This window comes from Cryptomeria japonica, chromosome 9 (assembly GCF_030272615.1).
Source record: "Cryptomeria japonica chromosome 9, Sugi_1.0, whole genome shotgun sequence".
NCBI lineage: Eukaryota > Viridiplantae > Streptophyta > Pinopsida > Cupressales > Cupressaceae > Cryptomeria > Cryptomeria japonica.
This window is the reverse complement of record NC_081413.1, coordinates 441,582,247-441,608,657: the sequence shown is the minus strand read 5'-3', so window position 1 is coordinate 441,608,657 and position 26,411 is coordinate 441,582,247. Positions and strand designations below refer to the sequence as shown.

General features: G+C 37.6%; 1 protein-coding gene across 1 annotated transcript; it reads right to left on the bottom strand.

The window, feature by feature from the left end:
* Positions 1-666: 666 nt before the first annotated feature.
* LOC131037954 (rho GTPase-activating protein 2) lies at positions 667-26,411 on the bottom strand. Its single transcript, XM_057970218.2, has 5 exons — positions 25,786-26,411; positions 3,604-3,724; positions 3,371-3,490; positions 1,957-2,187; positions 667-1,847 (listed from the first exon to the last, which is right to left on the bottom strand). The coding sequence occupies exons 1-5, from the start codon at positions 26,172-26,174 to the stop codon at positions 1,140-1,142; spliced, it is 1,569 nt and encodes a 522-aa protein (XP_057826201.1). The 5' UTR covers positions 26,175-26,411; the 3' UTR covers positions 667-1,139.

Here is a 26,411-nt window from a genome sequence, read left to right as displayed (position 1 = left end):
TTCTTCGCTTGGGCCGACTATGATGAAAATGGCATAAGCCAAATTAGACCGTTCCTATATTCCATCAAGCAAAAACTAACCTTAAATTACACCTATTGTTTGAGTATCACGAGAACGGTCTTAACACATAAAATGCCTCCAGTCATTGAATTGTTTCGCAAGATCTCCACTAACCACAATCAAGTCTGGTAGAAAAGAAAGAAATCCAAAATGAACTTGCACTTAATTTCACATGAGCTTTGTAAATATACATCTACATTGCCAATAGTTGGATAGAAGTGATTATTGGACTACACCGAGCCCAGTCCATATAAACCCAAAACTTCTGTTATAACAAATGCACATACCATGCTCAGATTTTGTCTACAACATGAAAATTGCATGACCCTTACATAAAAGGAAAACGCAGAAAAGCAACTTCCGCAATATATCATGCATTTGCAAATTTTTAAAATGAACATAATTACTCATAACATAATGCTAATTACAATAAACATTGAGAAACTTTGATTGTATAGTACAAACTGAAAAAAAAAAATACACATTTTAAACAAGCCAAATTCTATAGCAGCCAAGAACCTGTTTATTAAATTGTTAGTTTACTCAACCGCCCAAATTTTAATCAGGCCATTCAAAATTTAAATATATAGGCCAACTATTAAATACTTTCTTTGAGAAAAAAGGTAAATCAAATTATACTTCCACAAAGAAATGTTTGTTTTACAATCACAAATTGGCAGATCATAACTTGACATGTTCTAAGTTAAGCCAAACAAGATGTCTGACTGAAAATCATTACAGATCTAAAGAGCTTTGCACCCACATGAAGCCAATGGGTCCAAACTTGCAATGTCCTTGAATAATTTACAAAGATTACATAGTTGTCAGGTATAAATTCAGAACCTTGGCCATGAACAACTACACTGAACAAACTTAGAAGTCAAAGTCAACAAATCACCCATGAAGTCAAAAGCCTTGAAAAGCTTCTATAACCAAGATTCACCCAAAAAACCAATGGTTAGAGCACATAGAGCAAATTCAAAAGTCTTGAAAACCTTCAGTAACCAAGAATCGCCTAAAAATCTTATGGTTAGAGAAACAGATATCTCACAAAATAACAAAAACCAAAATGAAATTTATCACCATGCTTCCACCCTCTCAGTTTGCTGATCGATAGAATTAATAACACTTCCTCCTTTGGACTTCACTCCAGCCTGGCTAACCTGAACCATATAATGTGCATGATCCTTATTTTCTCTGAGATCTTCTGCATTGTTCTTCATATTTTCATTGTCCACAAATTCAGAAGTGCTATCAGAGTCCTCATCACTTGATTCTACCCTGTCCTGGTCACTTTCGGAGAGAAACATGTTAGGTTGTTTCCTAAATTGATAAACATCAACCTCATTAAAATCGTCTACCATCCTTGCTCCAATGGTTTCTCTCACTTCATCATTTGCACTGCTGCTTGGACTGAAATTGTCAACTCCACTGCCACCAGAGAGATCCTCTTCATCTGTGGTATCCTTCTCACCAAAATGATTCAAGAAATCTTCCTCAATCTCATCAACTGAATCACCATCAGTGCTGCGGCAATAATATTCCACTGGAAATTCAACACTCCCACTATTTTGTTCATCATCATCAGTGTTTTCCATTACATCACAAGTTCCCAGTGTCTGTCCTGTGCTCTCATAGCCATCTTCATCAGGACGATCTGTGCAACAATGAGTAGTCAAAACACATATGGCCACCTCCTCACGTTCCCTCAATGTTTTGAGTATTAAGGTCTTAAGAAAGTTCATTACTTGAACAGCATGCATAAGAGCTGTCAAGGGATCAGACATCTGTTGAAAAGACAAAAAGCAGTATCATAAATTTCCAAACACATTACCACCACCATCACCAAAGGAAAAAGGTTATGATATTGACTGACTTCAGAAATACAGTAATTACCTGGGTCATATTAGGTGCAAAGACCATCGCAATATTCCGTGCATTCATTTTGTTGTTCTGTTCTTCTTGTACAACATCTGTCATTAGATTGATAGCCCAGTCCAAGAGGGCTACTTGTGTTGGAGGTAGAAGCTTAACCAGTTCCACACATTGTTCCTCTGCATTACACTGTAATACTTGATCAGGTGTGAGGGAGTCCAGCACGCCCGAAGGAAGCTCCCTGAACCATGCCTGTATTTCACAGTATGCAGATACTTTAGTGCTACCACTAGCAGAGAACAGTTCTTTAAAGCCAACTACTGTTCTGAGGTCACAAATTTCATTATCAACACTCTCAAGAAGCATGGATAGCACAACAATAACAATATTTACTAAAGATGCAATTATAACCCCCTCCACCTGCAAAACAAGTATTGCTATTAGCAATCACCACCTATAAAAGCACATAATCAGCTTATAGTAATCTTTCTTGCTGCCATTAGCCTGCAATACTTTCACATTTATGATCACTGACGGTAACAAACATAAATTTAAAAAAATCTAAGCAAAACAAAATGACAAAAAATAATGTTTATAATTTGTTTCCTTCAGCATCTAAAAGATAATCAGAGTTAACCATGCACATACAATAAGCCCATGACCATGCCAAATTCTTTGCAATTCCCCAGAAAATACTATACAAAAGAAACAGTACAACACTGTGTGCAATGTGTCATATTATTGTAAACAGACATTATATTACCAAATAGTCCCACTATATTCTGCACTCTCTGCAAGGAAATAGATGAGAATGCAGCCTGGAGAGATGTATTTCAGAAGTCTGAAAAGCACATCATAAGAATTAGGTTATATTAATGAAGTTCATTTCTTGCTTCTAAAGCTATCTTAAACAATTGACAATTTTTTTATATTTATGGCATTTTTCAAAGCATTAAAATGCTCCCGAGGTGATAAGATCTAAGCTGGAAATAGGCTGCCAAAGTAGACAAGAAGCAATCACCCAAATTGAGGAAAGCTTGAATGAGTTTCTCCATTCACTCTGGATTCAAAGAACCATCTGCTTCTTCCTCTGTAAGTTTATTCAAGAATAATCATGAAACCGAAAATTGAATTAAAATGGGGAACGAATTCAGGCTTCAAACCAGTGTCCAAAAGTGAAATTGCTTATAAAGACCAAACAGCATAGAAGTTCAGGTAATTCCAACCAGAGGATACATAGCATAAACAAGCAATTTTCACATACCCAAACTACCTATTTGAAACATATAAGTTCAAGTGATACAGAAAAAATCCTATGCAAAATGTAGACAGAGAAAATCACATTGACCAAAAATATAGCCTAAAAAAATTAATTTAATCTTAACTCTTGTTGGGTAAACTAGTTACCACTAAGACAAATCTATATTAGGCATACCTTTATCAAACCTGCCAGACAATGTACGTCTATGTCATCAGGCACAATCCCTTTATTGAGCTGGTCCCGTACATGCTCCTCTTGTGTATTCTCTGCATTTATGCGGAATATACCTTCCATCTGCAAGCTCATATAAAACAAATGACAGTGAGACCAATAGCCAATTGTGAACTCCTCAAGCACTGTTCAGATGCAATGAAATTTATTTAATATGTAAGAATACAACTACATACCTTAAGACCTCCTTGGGCATACAATCGTTCCTGCATAAGCAAAAGAATAGTGGGCACACTATTCCCTTTTGAATCGTAACAACACTGCATTGATTCTGCTGACACCCCAAAGACACTTGCACTGCAAAATGTTTTTAAAAAGGAATAAGATGCACATCCGTAAAACCCACCAGCTGTTGAATCTTAAGGATATGAAACATGACCAGACAGAATAAAAAAGAAGCTGAAAGGCAACTATAGGAGAAGAGATGCCAATATAGCATAACAGACCTGGAACTAAAGAGACCCAAAATAAAAAACATGATCCTTCCAGCTTTCCTCAGTTACCATTACCTTGAAACACTAACAAATCTATCTTGTTTTTGCCTTGATCAATTAATCCCAACTTTTTTCTGTTGGACCATGAGAGCTATTTTCACAAAATTATGTAACACTTCATCCTTTCACACAGTTTGAGAAAACAGACAAGCTCAGCCATGTGCTAAGTCGAATTCCAAGTTGAATCCTGGCCATGCCCCATAAAGGCACAGATGGAGTCATCCATATCTACATGATATTGATTATGTCAAAGTCTGTTTCATAGGATAAGTAACATTCATTTTGCAGATACTTGTATCGTAGGAAAAATTAGAACAAGAAAATGCATGTTAGGACAAATCGGCATGTAATTTGACTACATAGTTCAAATACTTGATCAGTATGATTTCATAAATATTTGTTATGTGCAATATCTAAGGTTAATGACAGTGTGAGGAGATAATGTACACATGTTGTACAATTATTTCCACGTTATCAATAATTCAACATATCATTCAGCAGAAGTAATTTATAATATTGTTAAATATTCTCAGTCATCATTCTGGCAATCATAACACAGATGTAGAAGCAAGCCATGTGCTCCAAGAAGGATCTGGTTTCTCTTGACAAGTAAAGAAACTTGATATTGCAGGTCCCAAAACAGGTCTTATATGACCCCAAAAGTTGAATATGGCTGCATATTTGGATTCCTCCCAAAAAGTAATTCAAAGTTTGAAAAAAAGCACCTTGTTTCAAGTCCAAATGCAAAAGTTACAGCTTCTGAAAGTCTGAAGAACAAAACACTGCCAGGAGGGCCAGTTTCAGTGCCAGTGGTGGTTTTGCATCAGCGAGGCAGTTTTGAAACTACATCTCTGCTGAAACCGGTAGTTTTGATTGTAGTTCGGGGTAGAACATTCGACATTTCAATTTTTTATGTCTCTTCAATTTCTTCATTCCTTTTGACTTTCAGGGGCTTCCTAAGGGCTATATGTATATATATATATAGTAATGAAAAGCCTTCTTGTATTTCTCATAGTTTAGGACTGTTGTAAAGAGCAGAGGCAGAGGAGTCTTTTGGGAGCATTTCGGTTGTTTTGAGAGCTCTTGTGATAACCTAAGGGTGGGACATCAGTTTTATTTTCCATTGGAGTACTCAAATGAGTGTATACTGTATATACATATTTTCTTGAGTTTTTACCCACAAGGAGTTCTCCCAAGTATATTGATCTCTTGGTAGTATTTCAATTGTTTTGAGGGCTCTTGTAATTGGTCTCTTGGGAGCATTTCAGTTGTTTTGAGAGCTCTTCTCAGTTATATTTGCCATTGGAGTACTTAAATGAGTGCATAGACATATTTTTTCGAGTTTGTACCCACAAGAAATTTCTCCAAAATATATCACTCATTTTGATGGTGCTTCAATTATCACACATGGTCTCTCATTTTCTAATTCATTTGCTTACATTTTAAGTCATATTGTTCTCAATTTCTAACTCTTACAACATCTGTTGTTAATAAATCTAGCTAATGAATATTTTGCCATGAGAGCTTTGCCAACCATCTTTCATCGTATAAGCAAAATTGAACAAACAAACAGGGATTTTTAGAATGCATGATGACTAGCAGCATCACAATCATTTTCCCATCATTCCCATATTCCTTATTTGTAACATCTCTGACAGGAAGCATAGAGAAGTGTTGAAGAGATCAGTATAGAATTGTCTAACAAGATATGTATTTATAACATCCTAGAACTTATTGAGTTTGAGAAAAACAAGAGGACATTGTGCCTCCTTTTGTTGATTGGATACAACTTGCAATGGATATGACATAGCAACCAATGAGAAAAATTTAAATGGAGATTAGAATGCATCATAGAACTTGTAATGATCCTTCTTGTTAAACTGGAAAACTACAGGCATTCCTTACCTCCCCATGAAACTAGCAGAGAAATCCAAACTAGGTCTATTGTCTCCCATGAAAAGTTGGTCTCATTTTCTGAACACCATGGAAGGATAGAAGCAACTTTACAAGTAGAACCCTTATCTAATTTTAAGTTATTTGGATTTGTTATCCATTTTTGCATTTTATGGTGATTAAGGGGTCAGTTCTTTGTCTTATTGTTGCATCCTTATCAGATTGTCTAAGGATCTTAGTTCTAGTATGTTAAAGGTGAGTATTCCTTTAGGTTTTGTTTTCTTCACTCTATACTTGACTTATGCCTCTCTGTGGCTTAGTCAAGAGTTCAGCTTCGTTTATAAAGGAAAACAAATTAATGCTTCCTTTGGAGGACGTAGAGACAAAAATAGGAGGGAAGTTTTGCATTAGGCAAAGAGGAAAAGAGCATTTCTTTGACTAGGTTGATGGCTGTTAGAAGTTTCCCCTTACTATCACTTCCAGCAATAGTTTTCTTCTTTCTATGGCAGCCAGGATAGTTATGGGCATTCATTTTGAGAACGTGGACATCTCAACTCTCCTCCACACACATCTACAGGACTTCAGGTATGCAACATGGGTTCTTTTTCATTTTTATTCCTGAGTCTCTATGAGCTGTTTGTGAAATGTTTGCACATGGAAATTCAAGCACGATTGGTAAAGGAATCATTTAAGAGTTTGCAAAAGAATTGGGAGTTGTTTCTTCAAAGTAAGTGTTAGTGGAAGAGGCATAGAAGTTCCAAGGATATCAGCAACAGTCGTGTTTAAAAGACAAACATTAAAATCTTTGGAAGAATGTTTGACAGTAGTAAGGGTTCATTGAGCGTTCCAAAAGTGTGTCAAGAGGTCAAATAGCAGCTTGATGAAAATAGAGGACTGTTGACAAGATGTCATTGACAATACACAATACAAGATTGCAAAGTTATAAAAGAATGTCACAGTCAAAAGTTATAAAAGACAGTGCATAGTCAAAGTATATAACAGGGCAAATTCATGAAGGGACAGCCAAACATGGGTAAGGAAGATGAATAAGACAGTGAAGTCCATTTTCAAAGCCATGATAGTGCCTTGTCTATGAAAAGCAAAATGAAGCATCAAATATGGCATGGTTGTTTCCAGTGTTAATATGCTTGGATATAATGGCATTCAAGTCACATCACAGTGAAAAAGGATCTAAGGAGACAATAGAAGGCATGATGGCAGTCCATTAAAGCCACTGTTTACTAAGAGATGACAAAGACAATGAGCAAACCTTAAGAATACAGTCATAATACCGACACACAAGTTAAGAAGGTTTTGAAGATTATTGGCATGCATGGCATGAAGGAACATGTAATGACAGAAGGGTGAACATAGTGAACATGAGGCACAGTAGCCTTGAATGACAGTGACCTTCAGATTAATTTCTCGGTAGCAGTCATTAGTATTTCATGTTGTACGTTTCAAAATCTTTATGCATCTGCCATATAATAACTTTTCACATCTTTGTCATGTTCTGTTGACATCAAGCTTTCAAATTACAAACAAGACCGCCATGAGTGGGGCTGCCTTATATCACATTCAACATGATGACTTAAGAGGTCAATGAAGAGACATTTAATGAGACACGTTTGGTATTCGAGTTCGATGGAGCTCACAAGACCCAAAGCGGCCAACTCATAAGTTTGAATGCAAGATTCAACGCACCCCCCATGGTGATCAATTGAAAGATATTTAATGAAGGTGGTGAACTTGGCGAACAATACATTTGGCAATTCAAAGCATATGAAAGAAGGCATTCAACGATGCATGGCTAATTCAATTAAATCACAAAATTCGAAGCATCAATATATGACCTTTAATGGTATGACCTTTAATGGATCACATTTAATGAGAAATGCTCATCTCTTGTTGATCGATTGCAAATCCAAGAATAGTAAGTTTGAAATGAGTTTCCCATATTGAATTCCCATTTAATGAAAATCGCTAAGTAATCGCATGAATTTAAAATAATGCAAGTCGATTGATTTGGTTAAAGGCGAATGGGGATTGCATTTAAGAGATGTAGAGTTCGAAGCATTTCTGAAATCATATCAAAGGGCAGTCATTTAATATATGCCCTGGAGCATTTACAAATGCAACCCAATTCACAATCAAACCCCATTAGTCTCTCAATAAGGTGATGCGATTTTGAAGAAAACCATTTATACGTGCAAATCGATGAAGTGGAAGAAGCAAAGGCTGTGATCTTACATATAATTCATTTAATGATAATCACTGAGTGCCCGCGATGATGTATTAGCCTTCTTAAGCGATTATATGCTCCAATTTGATCATTCCATTTAATCAAATTTATCTTTACACTTGCAATTCGATTCAAGCACATCAAAGTGATCAGTAGGCAATAGCGATTAATCTTTGAGCCTGTGCGATTTTGATATGAGATTTGGTGAATTTTAAAGAGGCAACTTTTGTCTTGGATCTGCGATTTTGAGTTCACCTCCAGCTTTGGTCACACATGGGCAGCAATTTAACATTCCAATCGATCTTCAGCTGGCAGCGATTTCACTTCTTCCACCTCATTTGCTGATTCGACTATGTCCGAGATAGAGATTTTGGATCTGTGCGATTTAGAGGACTGTTTGTAGCAATTCTGAAATCTCTTCTGCGAAATGATTAGAAGACGATACCCCTGAGACTTTGAGGTTGTCGAGGTGAGATCAAACTGCAGATATATATATATATATATATATATATATATATATAATTACAATTTTTGAAATAGCAATCAGTAAACCATCATTCTTCGACAATGACTCATATTTGACTAATGACAGTGATTTTGTGAAGGGTGGCGATCTTGGCACAGTGGTGAAGATAATTTATTTTGATCAGCAATCTGAGTTTACACATATTCAAGATTCGCAGTCACATAAAGAATTGACTTACATTATTTGAAAATCATCAAGTTGTTTGATTCTGATTTATGCTTCGAAAGCAAGGCAAAATACTAATAAGACAGCGATTTGGCATTCATTTTGATCACTTCATTTGATCAAAATATTCATGAGAAGTGATCAAACTAGAGTATACTGATCTCAGGTCTGAAATAAGTTTGTTCAAACAACTTTTCGATCAGATTGTGTCTCGTTCAGTTATTGCAGTATCATGATTGTAACGTCTTCTTTATGTCATTTTGGTCATCTTAGAAATTTTTAAAGGATAGTTGTTAACTTAAGATGATTATGCTCAATCGATGATTAGGAATGTGTTTTAGGTTCCTTAGCCTAGTTGATTGATTACATATTTACAAGCGTATACCATTACATGACACTAACTTAGCCAACTCTCACAAGTGCACGATGGCAGGATTGCAACAAGCATTTCTCAAGGAGGACTCAAAGAATATCATTGTCAAGTCAATGATCACGTCATATTGGGGCAATATAGGTGACACCAACCTTGGACGCATTGACATGAAGAAATTTCAAGGCACGCTTTACACCACCAAACCAACAAGATGCGCAAGAGCGATGATTGAAAGTGGCGTCGTCAATGCAGTTGACTTCCCTTAAGCAGTGCAATGCAACGAACTCATTGTTGAGTGTGCAAAACATTATGATCCTAATAGAAGACTGATTACTGCATCGGATGAGAGAGTGATAGCTTATCCCTCTGAGGAAGCAATTCATGAAGCATTTCATATACCTCAATTCACCGACATGATATACAAGAGCCATAATAGCACGATGGCAGTCTACGACAATGATCCAGATTAATGTCTTGGGATAGTCAACAAATATTGGTTATCAAAAAGTAGGCAAGGCATATCCCAAAGCTTCACAAGATCGACTTTAAGGAAGAATTTGGCGATTCGCTCACACTCCTTAGGCGAATTTTCGGGATCCCATAGGCCTTTCAATTTGAACCTTGGATGTTTTACTTCATGGACATTGTGTCGCTAAGAAAAGAAAGAATCAATTGGGCAAAGATCATTAGCAACAACATTGATTCACAACTTAGAAGGCTTGAGCACACAAAGACGTTCTACATGGTCTCATACATCATATATTCACTTGCGCAGGCTTATCAATACGTAGGACTCATGTACAAAGAACCAATTGGCGCTCAAGCAGAACAGTTCAGAGCATGCGATTCGTACACACAGCTGCATTACCTCAGTCAAACACACTACAGGAGAGTGAATGATGCACTCACTATGCACATCACAAGGACTTTGCAGGGCGACATTCATCAAAGGCTATCTCAGGACGCGCAAACATTGATTAAGAAGTTTGGCGCATGGTTCATATAGTTCCCTAAATTCACCTATATAAGAGTTCAAGGTTGCTCAAGTCCACCTCTCATGCTACCAAGGTATCCTACAAATAAGTTGGTATTGCTTGAATTGGTGAGACAGTTGATGACCTATGACAAAGTGCAAAAGAACAAGATGAAAGCGAAGATTCCTTTCCCTCTCACATTGGGAAAATCTCTAGAAGTATGCACATCCTTGCAAGCAGCAAAGAAGATAGATGAAGAATTGATGGTGTTACACCTTCAACCCTACATTTTGAGGAACAACTTTGATCCCTACGGCAACATCCGAAAGACAAGTGGAAGGAAGCATGCACAACGATTGCAGCCAGAAGATCATTTTATGAATGCAACAGATGATTCCCAAATAAGAGTGAAGATGCATTCACTACTATCTGTTGAAGTTATCAGAGCCACTGAGGTCTTCAATCTTCTTGATCAAGCACAAGAAGGTGGAGGACACCTCTTGCCATCTTATGAAAAGGAGAAAAATAAGGAAATAAAGGTCAATTGGGTGGAGATTGAAGTCACAGATTTAAGGGAACTCATGAGGCCAGTATTACTCAATACCAAGCGATGGGTGGAAGGACAGATATGTATGTTGCAGAATGGTGGCATACAACCGACATTTCAAATGATGGGAAAAGAGGAATCAACTGATGACAATACAAAAGATGAAAGTCAAAGTGAAAATGCAGCTCAATCATCTCGTTCCGAAGAATCTAGGCAAAAGAAGATTGATGTAGAGGAGCAACCGAAGAAGAAGCACAAACCAAGCTCAACACCACGACCTTCTTCTAGTACCTCTTTCATGCATTAGATGGAGACAAATCAAGAAGTCACAGATAAAGGGAAACAACATGTTATACCAGACAAAGTAGTGTCACCCAAGCCAATCAATGACAAAATAGGTAGTGACACATGTGAACATTGGAGATGATGATGACCAAGAAGTGACATCTCCTCCACGAGAAGAAGAACAAATGAAAGAGATACAAGTTGAAGAAGAACGATCAACTATACCTATTTGGCTGAGAGAGAGATTATCAAAGAAGGTGATCGTAGAAGAGCAAGATCCATTCGATCTAGGAAACTACTTGGATAGGAGTGAAGAAATGAAATAAGGAACGCTACCAAGATGTCGAAGATGACAAGAGATGGAGATGGATCCAAGATCCTGCAGGTTGCTATTCCTAGGGTAGACAAGCCAAAAGATGAAATCGCAGCGGAAGAGTTTGATGTGCAAACCATCAATCTAGGTCCTCCCACCACTGATCAAGCGTTGAAAGATATGAATGAAACGGTTAAAACAGTTAATGACATGCTCAAGCTAGAAGTTGAGAAGAACAATAAATTGGAGAAAGAGAACAGCACATTGAGAAATCACCTCAAGCAACTCAAGGCTCCATTGAGGGAACGTAATCCAATAGCTTCTTTGCTACCGCCTCCAGATACAGTTGAAGATTTTGAGAGGGTAAAGGCATCAGCACAATTGATGGAAGCATGGATCACCAAGACATACAGAAAGGCGAAGGCATTCATTAAAGAATTGGTGAGAATATTTGACAAAGTGATGAGAATCCTCGAAAGGATGCAGCAACTCAAGATAGCATATGATGATTCTATTACACAAGAGATTTCACCATTCCCATATTGCAAGTAATGATGGTTTCACCGAGGCAAACATTGATAGATGAAGGAGTACTTGAAGAGACACAGTCACCTAATTTTCAGATGTGGTATAACTTGCTTCGCATGAGGAGACTCATATTTGAAGACATCAATGTTGGATGTACACAAGTGGATCAATCTATTAGCACTATACACAACAAGATCCTAGAAGTAGCAGAGATTATTCTTGAAGAAAAGAAGAATGAAGGAGTTGATATTGTACTTGAGGAGTTGATGGAGAAAATAAGAGCTATCTTCTTTGGGTCAGAGCAGTAGCTGGACTCCATCCTTTCATTCGCATTACTTACCAGCAAGACAAAAGATCACAAACAAGAATGGGATACCATCTTTGCTACCAACGTCAGCAAGATTAGTTACTTGGAGCATCAATTGGAGAATCTACCTGCAGCACCTATTACAAAGATAGAATCCATAACGTCCAAATTCATTGAATTTACAAGAAGAGAAAAGGATAAGGGCAACTTGATTCTAGAAGAAAGTTTGTTATGATCCTATGTGGCATTAATTTTCCTATTGGGGGATTTTTCTCATATTTTGTACCAAATGGATGTCACATTCCCATTTGTTAGACATTTAATGCTTTGCAATAAATTAGGTATTTTGTAATAACAAACCCTAATTAGGGTTTAGGTGGCAAGAGCTTGACCCTCGATTCTGTTTTAATCTTGGCCATCCATTGTAATAAGGAGCTCTATATAAGCCCAAGCTCATTTCATTTTGCATCATTAGAAGGAGATTTGAGATTAGATTTGCAGCAGAAATTCAGCATTAGGAGATCAATCAAGAGACTATGAAGAATTGTTGCTTGATGTTTCAAAAATTGATAAAATCATTGAAGTGTTGGTGACTTAGAGTTTTGAAGCATTTGAATAGAATTTGCTTTCAAAGTTTTAGATGAGTGAAAGATACATGTGTATGATTGCAAGTAAAGCTCCATTATCCATACTACTAGCAATTTGTTGATTGCAAACTTGCCTTGTGTGGTCAACTAGAATCATTAAGCCTAAACTTAACTTCAATTATTATTTCATCATTGGTATGCTTCATTTTGAAGGTGTCTATGCTCGAGTTAGTAAATTGAAAATCATTAAGCACCCCTTAGAATATTGCACTAGCGTTGTGGAGATGTTCATGCGATGTCGAAGTAAAGCTTCGTTGAGCTAACTTGAAATCACTCGTTGTCTTGCACTCTTAGTTTAGAATAGCATTCCTAAACCTCATTCCTTTTTCACTTATTTTTTTATCAACAATCAATAGAGATAGGAAAAGGAGCAATATTGCAATATCATTTAAAGAACATCATAACCATTGAGATAGAAGCAAGAAAGTACGTAAGTCCCCTCACAGGTATAGCAAATCACATCATACCTTTGAAGCTATCCAACACGTTAAGACCTAACATTAGAGAACCTTGGAGTCATCTCAAGTGATCCTTTGCAAATCTTCAACATTTGAGAGTCTTTGTATCAAGAGAGGATAGAGTACCTTTGGTATTGTATTCTAAGTTGTATAGTGCATCAAAACACCATCAACAATGTCAAAAATGCAAAGGATTCCAAGTCTGATTCTCCCCTTGGGCCCAAGTGATTGAATGAGCTAAACTCCATAAAGATTCGTGTTCATAGTCAGCACCAAGTATATTCTACCCCATTGATTCACCAAACATGCTTTTGACTATTGATCCCATGATGTAAACCTCCACATGACAAGTCCCTTACAAGACTAGAGTGAAGAATAAGTCATGTAAAGTTTGGACTCAAGAAGTTAAGCTAAGTCACAATAACTTGCATTCTTGCAATCATCAACAAGGTAGTGTTTGCACTCGTTGACCTGAGTCTCCCCTTAGGATCATTTTAAAATTGCATCCCACCTAAAATATTGTCATGCATCAAGTTCGAAGCTATTAAGAGTGCCAAGGACACCAATTTATTATTGCAATCGAACCTAGTCACTTCCTCAAGTCCAAAGTGAGAAGTTTCTAAGCTTCTATCGAACTCAAGTGAATGAGTGATATTCTAGTTAAATAAATCCTCACATCCCCCTATTTAGAGCTTTCAAGCCCATAGCATCTTACAAACCCTTTAATTCATTAACTCAACTCAATCAGCATCTTGCATCTAATCGAGTAGATAAGACTTGAATTTTGAACCTAAGTTGCCTTCAAGGTTCTTATGCGGCAACGTTTCCACACCTACCTAATTAATATTGCCTTGAAGCCAAATAAACCTCTAATATTTCCTTGAAACCAATGAAACCTCAAGTTGCAAATATGTCATCCACTTCATGTGGCACACATTCTCCAATTTGCTCTGTGTGTAGAAACTAGAGTGGCTTATGATCAAAATAAATGCTAATCTCCTTACCCAAAATTTATTGCTAGCATTGCTGATAGCTTGAATGGAGTACATGTTTTCCCATAGGTAGAGTGGCACTAAACTATGTTGCTAAATGTCGCTAAGTGATATGTGCTTGGATACCCATTTGTGTGGCTTTGTGCTCCATGGGACCTGTTCCCTACCTTGTTACCCTTGTTCTCGTCCCCAAAACATTTTAGGGACTCGAGACTTAGAGATTTGGGGTTCCATTGCCTAAGTCAGCCCCTTATACTACCAATGACTCAAACTTGAGCTCTAGTTTTCATACAAACCTACCAATTGCATCTGTTGATTAGGGGCAACCATATATTTTCTCTGTTTTTGTCATTTTATAATTGAAACTTGGAGCCTTTATGCATTTTGTTAATAATTATTTCATAATATGTAGGCACATTGATAATGAAAACATTTAAATTTTGTTAATTTGTTTGTCAATGCTCGTGAAATCTCAATTCAAGTCTAATGTTATGTATTAGGCTTCTACACTGTCTATGATGAATGCTTTAATAATGTTATGATATGAATATTTGAAATTTCTCTATTTTTTATAGTTGTCTCCTACCATCCCCTAAAAAATGGCCCAAAAGTACCTCGTACCAAAAACACGTCCCATCGTCCCCCACCATCCCCGTCCCCAAAACTTGGTGGAGCATAGGTGTGAGAACTATGTCAAGTGCATAGTCAAATGCATCAACCTAAATATCAATGGGGTACCCAAAGGCAAGTATTGTAAAAACAAACAAGACACATAGGCATTGCTTGCACTCCTGGAAGGCATGTTGAGCAAACGTCCATGAGAATGCCAATTTGGAGTGCATGATTTCGTTGAGCAGCCATAAGATGTGCAAGAATCTTTATACAAAACTATGATAGAAGTTTGCAAGGAGTTGTCTAGTCTCTGATCACCTATGATTGAAATTGACTTAGTGTTAATAGCATTCAAAAGTAATTTGTTGAGGTCGATTTTTAGGACATGGTGAGTAAGCTTGATCACTTTGGCAAGCTAGTCGTTTTGATACATAACTTTGAGAACACTTTTTGTCGTTAGTGTTGTTGTTGACCTCATCCAAGCACCAAGCCTATTGTGATTGTTACTTCACTGTGATCATTTTGCCATAACTTCATCCACCCCCAAAATCATATTTAGCAACACCATATGCCATATAGTTGCTAAATACGATTTTGGAGATGAATGAAGTTATATGGCAAAATGATCACTATGAAGTGACAATCACAATGGGCTTGCCTCTTGGACGAGGTCAACAACAACCCAAATGACAAAACAAAAAGTGTTCTTATTTATATATATTAAAACGACTAGCTTACAATAAGACAATTGCCCCAAAAGGATAATAATTGGCCCAATCATTTCAGATTTTTTTTAATTTTAATATGGTGTGGGCAAGATTTTTTGTTGAATTGATCACATTGTTCCTAAATTGAGAAATAACAGCTTTAGAACATGCAAGTCCTGAGGACTGAGTATATAGGACCTAAACCTACTATAGTAACTCACTCAAAAAACTATAAACTATGAATTAGTTTCTACTATCTAAACAATCTGGCATGTTGTCCCACCAATATAATATCATTAAACTACTCAATCATCTTACATTCTAACTACCCATACCCAAATCTAACTACATGGAATAGGGTAAAGAGGGAAGACTTCTATAGGGTGTGTCTAGTTTGTAGGCTCACAAATATATTGATCTCGTTCATAAACAATGTCAACCGGAAGTTTCAAAGCTCCAAACTACATAGAATAGATTATTCTCATAGCCCACCATTTCATCTTCAAGGTGCAACAAAAGAAGCTCTCTAACACTAACCACTTACCTATATGTCGTAGATTTCAAATAGCTAGAGGTTGTCTAGGGTTAGGTTGCAAAAAAATCTTATGGGACCTTTTGATGTACCCAGGAAGCTCACAACCATATACAAAGACTATCTAAGACCTATGTATTTGAGTCAAAGAAGACCTCACTTCACTAGATCCTTTAAACACAAGTTTCTAACCTAAAAATGAATACTACTTTTTGGAAGAAAAATATGGAAAATCATAAGATATTTAGTGCCACTACTTTTGTAGCTACTTTCTAATCACCAAGATCCCAAGAGGGTGAGGTCAGAGAATATGGTGGAATTCAATAAAAACCCTAAACTTGTGATACTACTACATGTTGGTGTCTATTTTATCATCTACCAAACATTAGGATAGGATACCCGAAGGTATTCTATCCTCTCCTGAAAAATCACTATTGATTCCAAGGTATGTGCGAACAAGCGACTTTAGTGGAATAGCTTCTTGGGTAGTGTATGCTGAAATTTTCAAGGGGGACTTACGTTTGACAAGTATTTTTTTTTGGACTGCTGGACTTAGATGGATTTAGCAATTTAGGCTCTTCCTTTTTTTGGGGGGGATTTTCCGAGATTTAGACTTTCAAAAGAAAGGGAAAAAGAGATAGGGTTTAGGAAGGCTAATCTAATCCTACGAATTCTGGAGACGGTGTCAATTGGGTGCTCTCGAGAAACCAAACCTTGCTTCGCCACACTAGGGACAACTACACAAGGCCAGTGCAATCTTCAATGGGTTGTGCTTATGATCGAGATGTTGGGATGCACAGGGGATGGGCTCAAACTAACTTTGCACGGTGAGATGGAAATCATCCATACACCAAAAGTATGAGCGGAGATACACCATCAATTGACACTTGTCAAATCCTTCGTTCAAATTAACAACAATGAAAGCAAATCTAAATTATTTCTAACTAAGTGTTGAGGCAATTGAAACCATGCAAATCATTCAAATAATAGAGATTACAAAGCAACGCACATGCAATATATTATCTGGAAATGACCTTAAGCAACAATACATCAAAAACCTCACACTCTTCAAATGAGAGGAGGTAGCCTTATATAGTTTTCAAAAATAAACAAACGGCCGAGATCAAATAGTGATCAAGGGCCCAGATTGAAGGCTATAAACCCTAATTAGGGTTTCCCAAAACTAACTACCCTCGACCAATTACATTTGGGACACTTGTCCTTCTTGCTAAAATAAATCTTTAATGAAAGTAGAAGGTTGTTACATTGTGACGTGTACCCTTCTAGAAGCTTATGGACGAGTCGGGTTCATTGAACCTGGACATGCTGACTTGGAGTAATCTAATTGGTCGAAAAGATGACGAGAGACCATCTCAACATGTTGGATGTCTTCCTTGAATTCTTCAATTTGTGTCAAGAAATTGTCTAAGTATGGAAATTTGATTCTTTCTTGTCACCATTTAATTCTGCTTGGGAGCTTGTATTTTTCAATTCCTTCCGAAGATGAAATCCTTCAAGAAGTTGGAAGTTTATTTAACTTTTCCATATTTTCACCAAGTCTGAGAACTTTTCTTTCTTGATGCCTTGAGATTCTTTCAAGTGTCTCAAATTTGGAAGAGAAATCTCTTCGCGAAGTATTTCTCATACTTAGCCAAATTTTGTCCCTCTCTATGCTCGGACGAACCTTGCTTGTGGTCCCGTTTTCAATTCTGAAATTGGCTCGAAACTCCATTTGTGTTTTCTATGATGATCCTGCCTTCAGTTGCCAATTTATGTTGCGTGGGAGGAGGGTTAAAAAGCTCTGGGTAGCCCCTTGCAAATATGAAATGATGGGATCAAGTTGTTCAAGCATTCACTGTGATCATGTCCTTCTTCTCGATACCCTGACATGCCTTCAACATTTCCCATACTTAGCCAAATTTTGGCTATCTTCATGCCCGGATGAACCTTGCCTGTGAACTCCAACTGCGATCTCTATGATGATCCCGCTTCTATTTCCTCTTTGAAGTATGCCCTTACTAGGCTCTTCCTCTGAAGTTTGGAGGCTCCCTTCCTTAGCTTGTCCAGCCAGGAATGATTAACGATGGCATCGTACTCCTCCAAGTGGTCCTGATACAGACTGTCTGCTTCATCCTTAGCCTTATACACTGTGTTGTGATACTCCGAGATCCTGAAGGCCTCTCTGATGGCCTCATCACTGATGTTCGCCAGTATCCTCCCATCAGGTGCGATGATGTCCTTGCTGGTGGGGTTGTAATGCTTGGCACACTCAACCACTAGTTCATTACACTGCATGGTGGGAAGGAAGCCAACAGCATGTACAATACTGCTCTTCATCATCTTTCGCGCAATGATGGTAGGCACAAGGTTGTCCAGACCAAACATTCGCTTCTTGAACTCCCTCAAATTGATGTGTCCGCGGTTGGTGTCGCCGACGTTCTTCCATTTTGAAGTCATCCTTGACTCTGGAGGAGCATCTTTATCTACCTGGAACTTCATGGTGTCTAAGACCTGCAGATGAATGATGAAAACTTTAAGTTAGAAAATTTCTGCAAAATTTCGAAAAAAATAACGGGGCCGCGAAATGGCTAAGTGTTGGAAAATTTTCCATTTTTCACTCTCATACTTAGCCACAAAAATTGAATTTTCACCTCCAGACCCTCAGCCTTGAGGCCGGTTGAAGTCACCATCAAGAGTTAAAACTTTCAAAAAATTTCATACTTAACCAAAAAATATATTTTATTTTTTTTCAAAAAATTTTGAAAAAATATTTCTCAAGTTCTTGAAAATATTCAGAAAAATTCATAAATCTGCATTATGAATCTGATTTCACCTTCGAATGTGCAGAAACAGGGCTAGAAATCTTCTCGAAAATATTCAGAAATTTTCAGCGAAGGTTAAATAATCTTCTCACGCCTTGATTGTCCTCCAAAAATCCGCGAAAAATCTGGTCTAAAGCGATTATCCAGCTTCCAAAAATGTCAAAATCCTTGTCCAGATGATCTTCGAACTGAACTTTTACCAAGTTTCCTTAGTGATTTCGAAGTTGTTGATGTAACAATGAAGTTAAAAATGAAGTATTTGTAAGCAAGGTTAAATTCTCAAGTAGAAACCTTTAAAAAAATACTTCTAATTTCATCTCCAGTTCTTTCGTAAAGTTTTTGGTCATGTTTCCAATTTTGAAAATATCTTCCAAAAGTTTCTATTTTGGTTTATAAGTTCGAAATATTAATTAATCCTCCAATATTCTTCTCTGGAAACTTTCTATTTTGGTTGAGGTTGGAAAATATCTGACAATCCATGAATTTCCCTTTTTAGAAACTTTCCATTTTGACTTTCAAGTTCGAAATCCTTGTTAATCTTCCAATATTCCATTTTGAAAAACTTTCTATTTTGGTCTTCGAATTCGAAATTTTAGATAAGTTTTTTTATGACATCATATTGATTGTGTTTGACTTTTCAATGCCCTGGTGAAATTTTTAAATTTTGAATTTCCAATTTTCTTGAATTTTGGCACACTTTTGGATATTTTCCAAGGTATGGCGGACTTTAGCTAGAGCTCCTCCTTGGCCTCCATTATGGTGAAAATTTGGCTAAGGCATTGGGGTGGACTTTGACCCTTGTTCCCACATGACCTCCATCAAAGTGGGGCGGACTTTAGGCTTAGCTCCACCATGGTCTCTTCAAACATGGCGGACTTGGGAGTGAGCTCCTCCATTGCCTCCTTCATGGCCCCCTTCAACCTTGGCAGAATTGGGCCTTAGCACCCATGTGACCTCCATCAGCATGGCGGACTTGGAGCTTGGCACCTACATGGCCTCCTTAATGGCCCCCTTCAACCTTGGCGGACTTGGGCCTTAGCACCCACATGACCTCCTTAGGTGGGGCGGACTTGAGTGTTGACTCCTACATGGTGAAATTTTGGCTAAGGCATGGGGCGGACTTTGAAGGTCTCTCCTCATGGCTCTCCATCAAGGCGAAATTTTGGCTAAGGCATGGGGCGGACTTTGAAGGTCCCTCCTCGTAGCTCTCTTTACCCTTGGAGGACTTTAAACTTGGCACCTCCTACCTTGCTCTCTTACTTTGGGGGACTTGGGAGAGGGCTCATACATGACCTCCCATCTTGGGCAGACTTTGGTGGCGGCTCCCATCTTGGGCGGACTTTGGTGGTCTCTCGTCTTGGGCGGACTTTGGTGGTGTCCCCAACTTGGGCGGACTTCTATCATCTCTCCCACCTTGGGCGGACTTTGGAGACACCTCCTCATGGCTCTCTAACCTATGGCGGAGTGTAGACTTGGCTTCTCATCACTTGGCATGCTTGGGCGGACTTTAGGCTACACCCCTATGCACCCTACACATACATGGCGGACTTTGGAGTGTTGGCCACCATGGCCTCTTCAACCTATGGTGGACTTTGGAGTTGCTCCATGCAAGGCGGACTTTAGGCAACACTCCCACCTTGAGCGGACTTTGGAGACACCTCCTTGGGCGGACTTTAGGCATCTCTCCCACCTTGAGCGGACTTTGGAGACACCTCCTAGGGCGGACTTTAGGCATCCCTCCTCTTGGGCGGACTTCAAGCATCTCTCCCATCTTGGCAGAGTTTTGGTCTACCTCCCAACATGGCGAACTTTTAGACATCTCCAACATGGGCGGACTTCTAGACCTTTGCTCTTCAAGGCGGACATTTGGAGGCTCTCAAGAGGGCGAACTATATATGAAATATAACATTTAAGTATAAGTTGAAATACCACTTATACTTTAAGTTATATTTCATAGATATTGTCAGGATGTTTGAGAGTGGTTTCGGGCCTCTAGGACTAATAATGCAAAATCTAGTTTTTGGAGAATTCTCCAATTTTCCAGACTTAGTCAAATTTCAAGATCAGGATGACATTCCAGACTTAGCCAAATTTCAGGACATTTGAGGATCAGGATGATTTTTCGAGCTGATTATCCTTTGAAGGTGCCATGACCCCCTAAAATATAGGAACTTAGCTTTTTGGGTCAAAACTTGGAATTTTCGAGTTCTGGTTGAAGCTGGTCAGTGGTACAAGTGTAAACCCCAGGTTTGCATCCCGAAAAAGCAAAAAGCCTAAAATCTAGGGATTTAGCTTTTTAGGTCAAAACTTGGAATTTTCAAGTTCCGATCGAAGCTGGTCAGTGGTACAAGTGTAAACCTTAGGTTTGCATCCCGAAAAAGCAAAAAGCCTAAAATCTAGGGATTTAGCTTTTTAGGTCAAAACTTGGAATTTTTGAGTTCCGGTCGAAGCTGGTCAGTGGTACAAGTGTAAACCCTAGGTTTGCATCTCGAAAAAGCAAAAAGCAGACATCCCTAAAAAATAGGAAAAACTTTCTAAAAATAACCATACCGGGGATCGAGCTGAAAATGCCAAAAACAAAACTTCCTAAAAAATAGGAAAAAGCAAAAAAGCAAACTTTCTAAAAATAGAAAGTTGTCCAAATTCGTCCAAATCAATTGTGATCTTCGTCCTTTGGCCTCTCTAAGCACTCTGGTGTTGTTCACACTTCGGAATCACATAACTTGCAAAAACTAACTTTCAATCGTCAGGGCCTGAAATGCTCTGAATTGGACAAGGCTTGGTGAAACTACAGCAAAAGGTCACAGGACACTAACAAAACCCTAGAAAGCAGGAAAAGAGAGGGTCCCCATTTGCAATGGGGCGATGTGTGAAAAAGGTCACAACACTACAGAACAGTGCTCATATAGAGATATGATACCACTTGTAAAAAATCTACAATACAAATAAAGCCTATGCACACAGATATACACATAAAAGAGAGCAACAAAATGCTTTATATTAACTTTGAATCACCACTCTGAGGGAGCAACCTCCCAATAGGGTATACACTCCAATCACAAATATCCAATATACCTTCCACTTGGGAAGTTATTACAATATAAAGAGCCTTACTAAATATAACTTTTACCATCCCATGCATATTTGATAAATATTTTTAATCTCATTTACCCTATGGGTGACTTACAAGTTTATCTACCAAATATAATACTAACACACACCTATAACAGAAGGGGGGTTCATAACAACTAGCCAACAAAGGAAAATCATTTTAAAATCTGAACTATTCCAACTAATCCAAGGATTACTGTATCATTTAGGTAAGGATCAGATTATGAAATTGTGCTGTGGAACAAATAGAGAGAATTTAAATTAGAATGAAGCTCATGGAAGCCAGGTTGAGGGGTGTATACACAGCAAAGCAACAACAAGAAAAATATTATTAACAGGGTTAGAATGGCCCATAATACATCATGATTGCAGTGAAAGGATAGAATCCTCTAAAACTTGTCAGGGATTGGTGGACCAGCCTAGAACAACTGTCCACCACAAATTTCCAACCTTGCCACAAAATTATTTGGTAAAATGGGCAACTAATTTTGTTGGGTCATTAAAACACCCATCATGGAACAAAAGATATCAATAGCTGATAAGTAGAAACAAAGGCATTAACAAATAATACAGCCAAAATTCTACATACAACATTCTAACAAGATTTGGATTCCCCATGAATTCACAAGCGAAACACTGGAAATTTTTTGAGATCCACCACATACTACCCTAGAGAAAACAAACAAGCCAAAGCATCCAATTAGCCCATCATTGCAAAAAATAATAGGGCAAAACTATTGCCAACCGAGCGCTCCATGGGCATACCAAACAACTCGACTGTTTAGGCTCCAGGCAGTCACATGAAATGTGATTCATTCAGGAAATTATAATATTGAAACTTGTTATTTTTCACAAAAATTCTGAGGCTTTTGATTAAGAGGAAGACTTCCAATGTCTGCTGGAGAAGGGAGATGAAAGTTTGCACCATCTAATAGTTCCATTGCTGCATGGCAGCACTGACAACAAATTCTTTTAAGAAGTAACCAATAAAGGGTGATAAAAAGATGTAGTGGAGTTTATGTAGGATACTCATCAGACCATTTGACAAGTTAACCTAAAAAACCTGCTAAGAAAATTCAGGGGTTCCCTCCATTAGAGTGCTGTGTATGGTTTGGACAGAAATATGTAAATTCCAGAAAAATATTTACCCAACAAAAATTTATGAAAAAGAACCTGGAAGGAAAAGAGAACTAAATAATAACATGGGAAATGAAAAAGCAAAATATCAAAAATATGCGGTCAGTGGTCCTGCCACTGGTCTTCTTAATGTTCCTATGGGTCAGCCCCCTTGCTTTTTGGCTGCTTTTAATATCAAAAACATGGGAAATGAAATAGCAAAATATATAAAGAAAAATAAAAGATCTTTTGCATGATACACAACACAGAGAAGATCCTGTACGTAAATTATTAGAGAGAAGCTTAGGGAGCACCTTTTAAAGAAAACTGTACAAGACAAGTATTGTAAATTCAAAGGCTAAGGAAAAAACGAAAACGAGAACAAAGAAGGTTAGAATAGCATAAATATAAATAATTAAATGTCTAGGAAGAAAGGTAGACAAAATGTCTATGATAACTATTAACTAGAAGTGAAACAGAACAAGGAAACCAACAATTGATAATAACTCAGCAAAAGATAGAAACTGAATTCTGCAAAAAATAAATGTTACATAAGAAGCTCAGACAAAGGAAATTTGTGCACAAAAGCATTGGAAAACAAGATAAGTGGAGAACACATTGAGCAACACTCGCCAAACAACACAGAAATATAAATTGATAAAACTTGGGGAAAAAAGAAATGCACGAGTATATGAAATTACTGATAGAAACATGGGAACTTTACAATTTACAATTCAATTTCCAACTCTTTGATTTTGAACCCTCTGCCAAAGTTCATGTCAAATCACCTTGTTAATCTGTCTAAGCCCAAGGTATAAAAATTGTGCAGCTAAGCCAACACTTCAAGTACAATGCAGTAAAAAAAAAAAAATAACCTCACATGCAATAAAATTTATCATGTAAAAAAGAAAAAACAAAAATTGACACGGCAAATAAGAATACAAGGAAGGCTTTTTCATGTGAGCAAGATGTAGATCTAGATCCGCACACTCATATCTCATAGTTTTTTGGATGATTTAAATACAAATAAGTGAGTATATGAAGTATTTAAAACAAGATAACACCACATCTCAATATGGCAGTCCAATCGTGATAAGGCTGTTGCAGACAATCATAGTGCTAATGCTGGTCTATTGGCATAAAATGTAAAGATCATACAAAAAAAATTCAGAATACAATACAGTTATGGCAATATATTTTAAAAATTAACTGCTGATGATGAATCGATCAACTTGCAGAACAAATCTTTTATCTAAAATTTTACCAGAAAACTTGAACTGCATGTTTCAACAAAATTAAACAATGCAGTTTTCATCTGGAGCATATGACAGTCACCAAAGAGAAGAAAAAACTAGTAAGAAATAAATTGTCTTGCAAAATGGTAAACATAAAGTGGCACTACTGGTGAGAAGTAAGGAGCTGCAAGCATATGTAAGTAACCTAGGTAGGTTCATTTCTCCATATGACCAAGAACATACTAAAGAGGTTGTGGAGCATTTCGCTATGGATAACTGAGCTTGCAAAGTATTGAAAACAAAGTGGCATCACATGGCTATGAGATTGCAGCACACAGCGTTAAGGCAAGAGACCGTCTAAGTGCCAGACCTTGAGCAAAAATGTTGCAAAAAACACGGAAATAATTTTTACAACACAAGTTGAAACTATAACTGTACTAAATTTTTTAAATTAACAAAACCAAACCACCAGTCATGAAAAAAAATGCTAGCGGAGTATATATTTAACTAAAAATTTGAAGAAACATACAAATAAGACTCATAAATTCACTTACAAAGAGAAAAAAAAAAAAAAAAGAATGTGAAGAAGGTTCTTTAAAACGAGCGAAAACCAGATTCTTATTGCTAGCTGGATGACATGTCACAGAGGTTGATAGGTACCAAAAAATGTGAGAGAGAGATTATCGAATTTTGAAAATAAGGTATCCCTTCGCCGAAATAAGGCCCAACTTGAAAATAAGGTGCCACCCAGTATCACCTAGTGATTTCATCAACGAGATATTCTTAAATTTCCTCAGCAGGCATCGTGGAGAAAAATTCAGCGAATTGGTTGCAATATATTGCTTCACGGAGAACAATGCATTTGGATATCCTACAGGTATTTGAATTTCTAATACCCAATTATCTGAAAAATCAGCAAATCCAGAGCACAGGAAAACTTAGAGATGCCTAAAAAATGTGCTCGAATATCTTAGCGACTGTACTCAATCGCAGGCAAGAGCTGAAATCATCCATCATAGAAAGCAACCACTCCAACTTTTCAGAAGAACATTCCAAATTAGCTAAATGCCTGATTTTTATATTTCAAAAGGCCCACCTGCACCAAAACAATAGGAGCGGCAGCAACTCGCCTCCCTCCCCTCACCCCACATAGAACATTGCCCTCAGTATCAGATGTTAGGACCAAAAAAACATACAAATAAGCCTCAAAAGCCAAGAAAAAGTTTATCTTGTGAAATATATATTTGAAAACTACCAAAGAAATCACCTAATGTAATATATTTCAAAAGTTTCAAAATTCTTAGTGATATATTCTTGAATAAACTATTTAAACTCTCAAAATCAAACGGCTTGCAGGAAACGACCAGAAAATCTCAAATCTAAAATTTTCAGCCAAAATCATAGAAGGCGTGTTCGAACTTAAATTAAACACAAGAGTTAAAAAAACAAAATCTTCAAGAGAAAAGCAAGAAGCCTAACCTGGCACTGGGAACTCTCCTAGGAACCTCCAGTTCGAACTCGACTGGCAGCCCTAGGAAGCCATTATAGCGATCAAACGTTACATGTGCCACATGCCTCACATTTGTAGGCCAGCTAATCTCCATGTTCGTACATTCATCACGATTAGCACGGCATGCAACCAGAGACCGCCTAAATGTCGTTAACAGAAGCGCTAAAACAGACAACTGGTCACTATTGCTGTTACCACTACCGTTTCCAGTATTATTATCCTGCTCATTGTGCAGAGAGGCTCTGTCTCTGCGACTCTTTGGAGCAGATGTCACGGCGACGGAGACGGTAAGTTTGCCGTCATCGAACGACTGAGAGGGATTTCCAGTGTCAGAAGGGAGAACATGAACTTCAGCCATGGAAAGTGGCGAGGGGATTCAAAGTGACGACTTAAAGGTGCTTTTAAATGAGTTTGGCTTACTGTGAGGAAGTTAGTCGTCCATGGAAGCTTGACAGCTAAAGCTCGTACTGTCTGCGTAGTGGAGCTGGTAATGTGTGTTGTATGTCAGAGAAACGGGATAGTGGTGGCGTTGTGTTTTGTCTGGCTGAATCCATTAAAAGGTGTAAATAATCATTCAAATTTTGAGCAGGGGGGC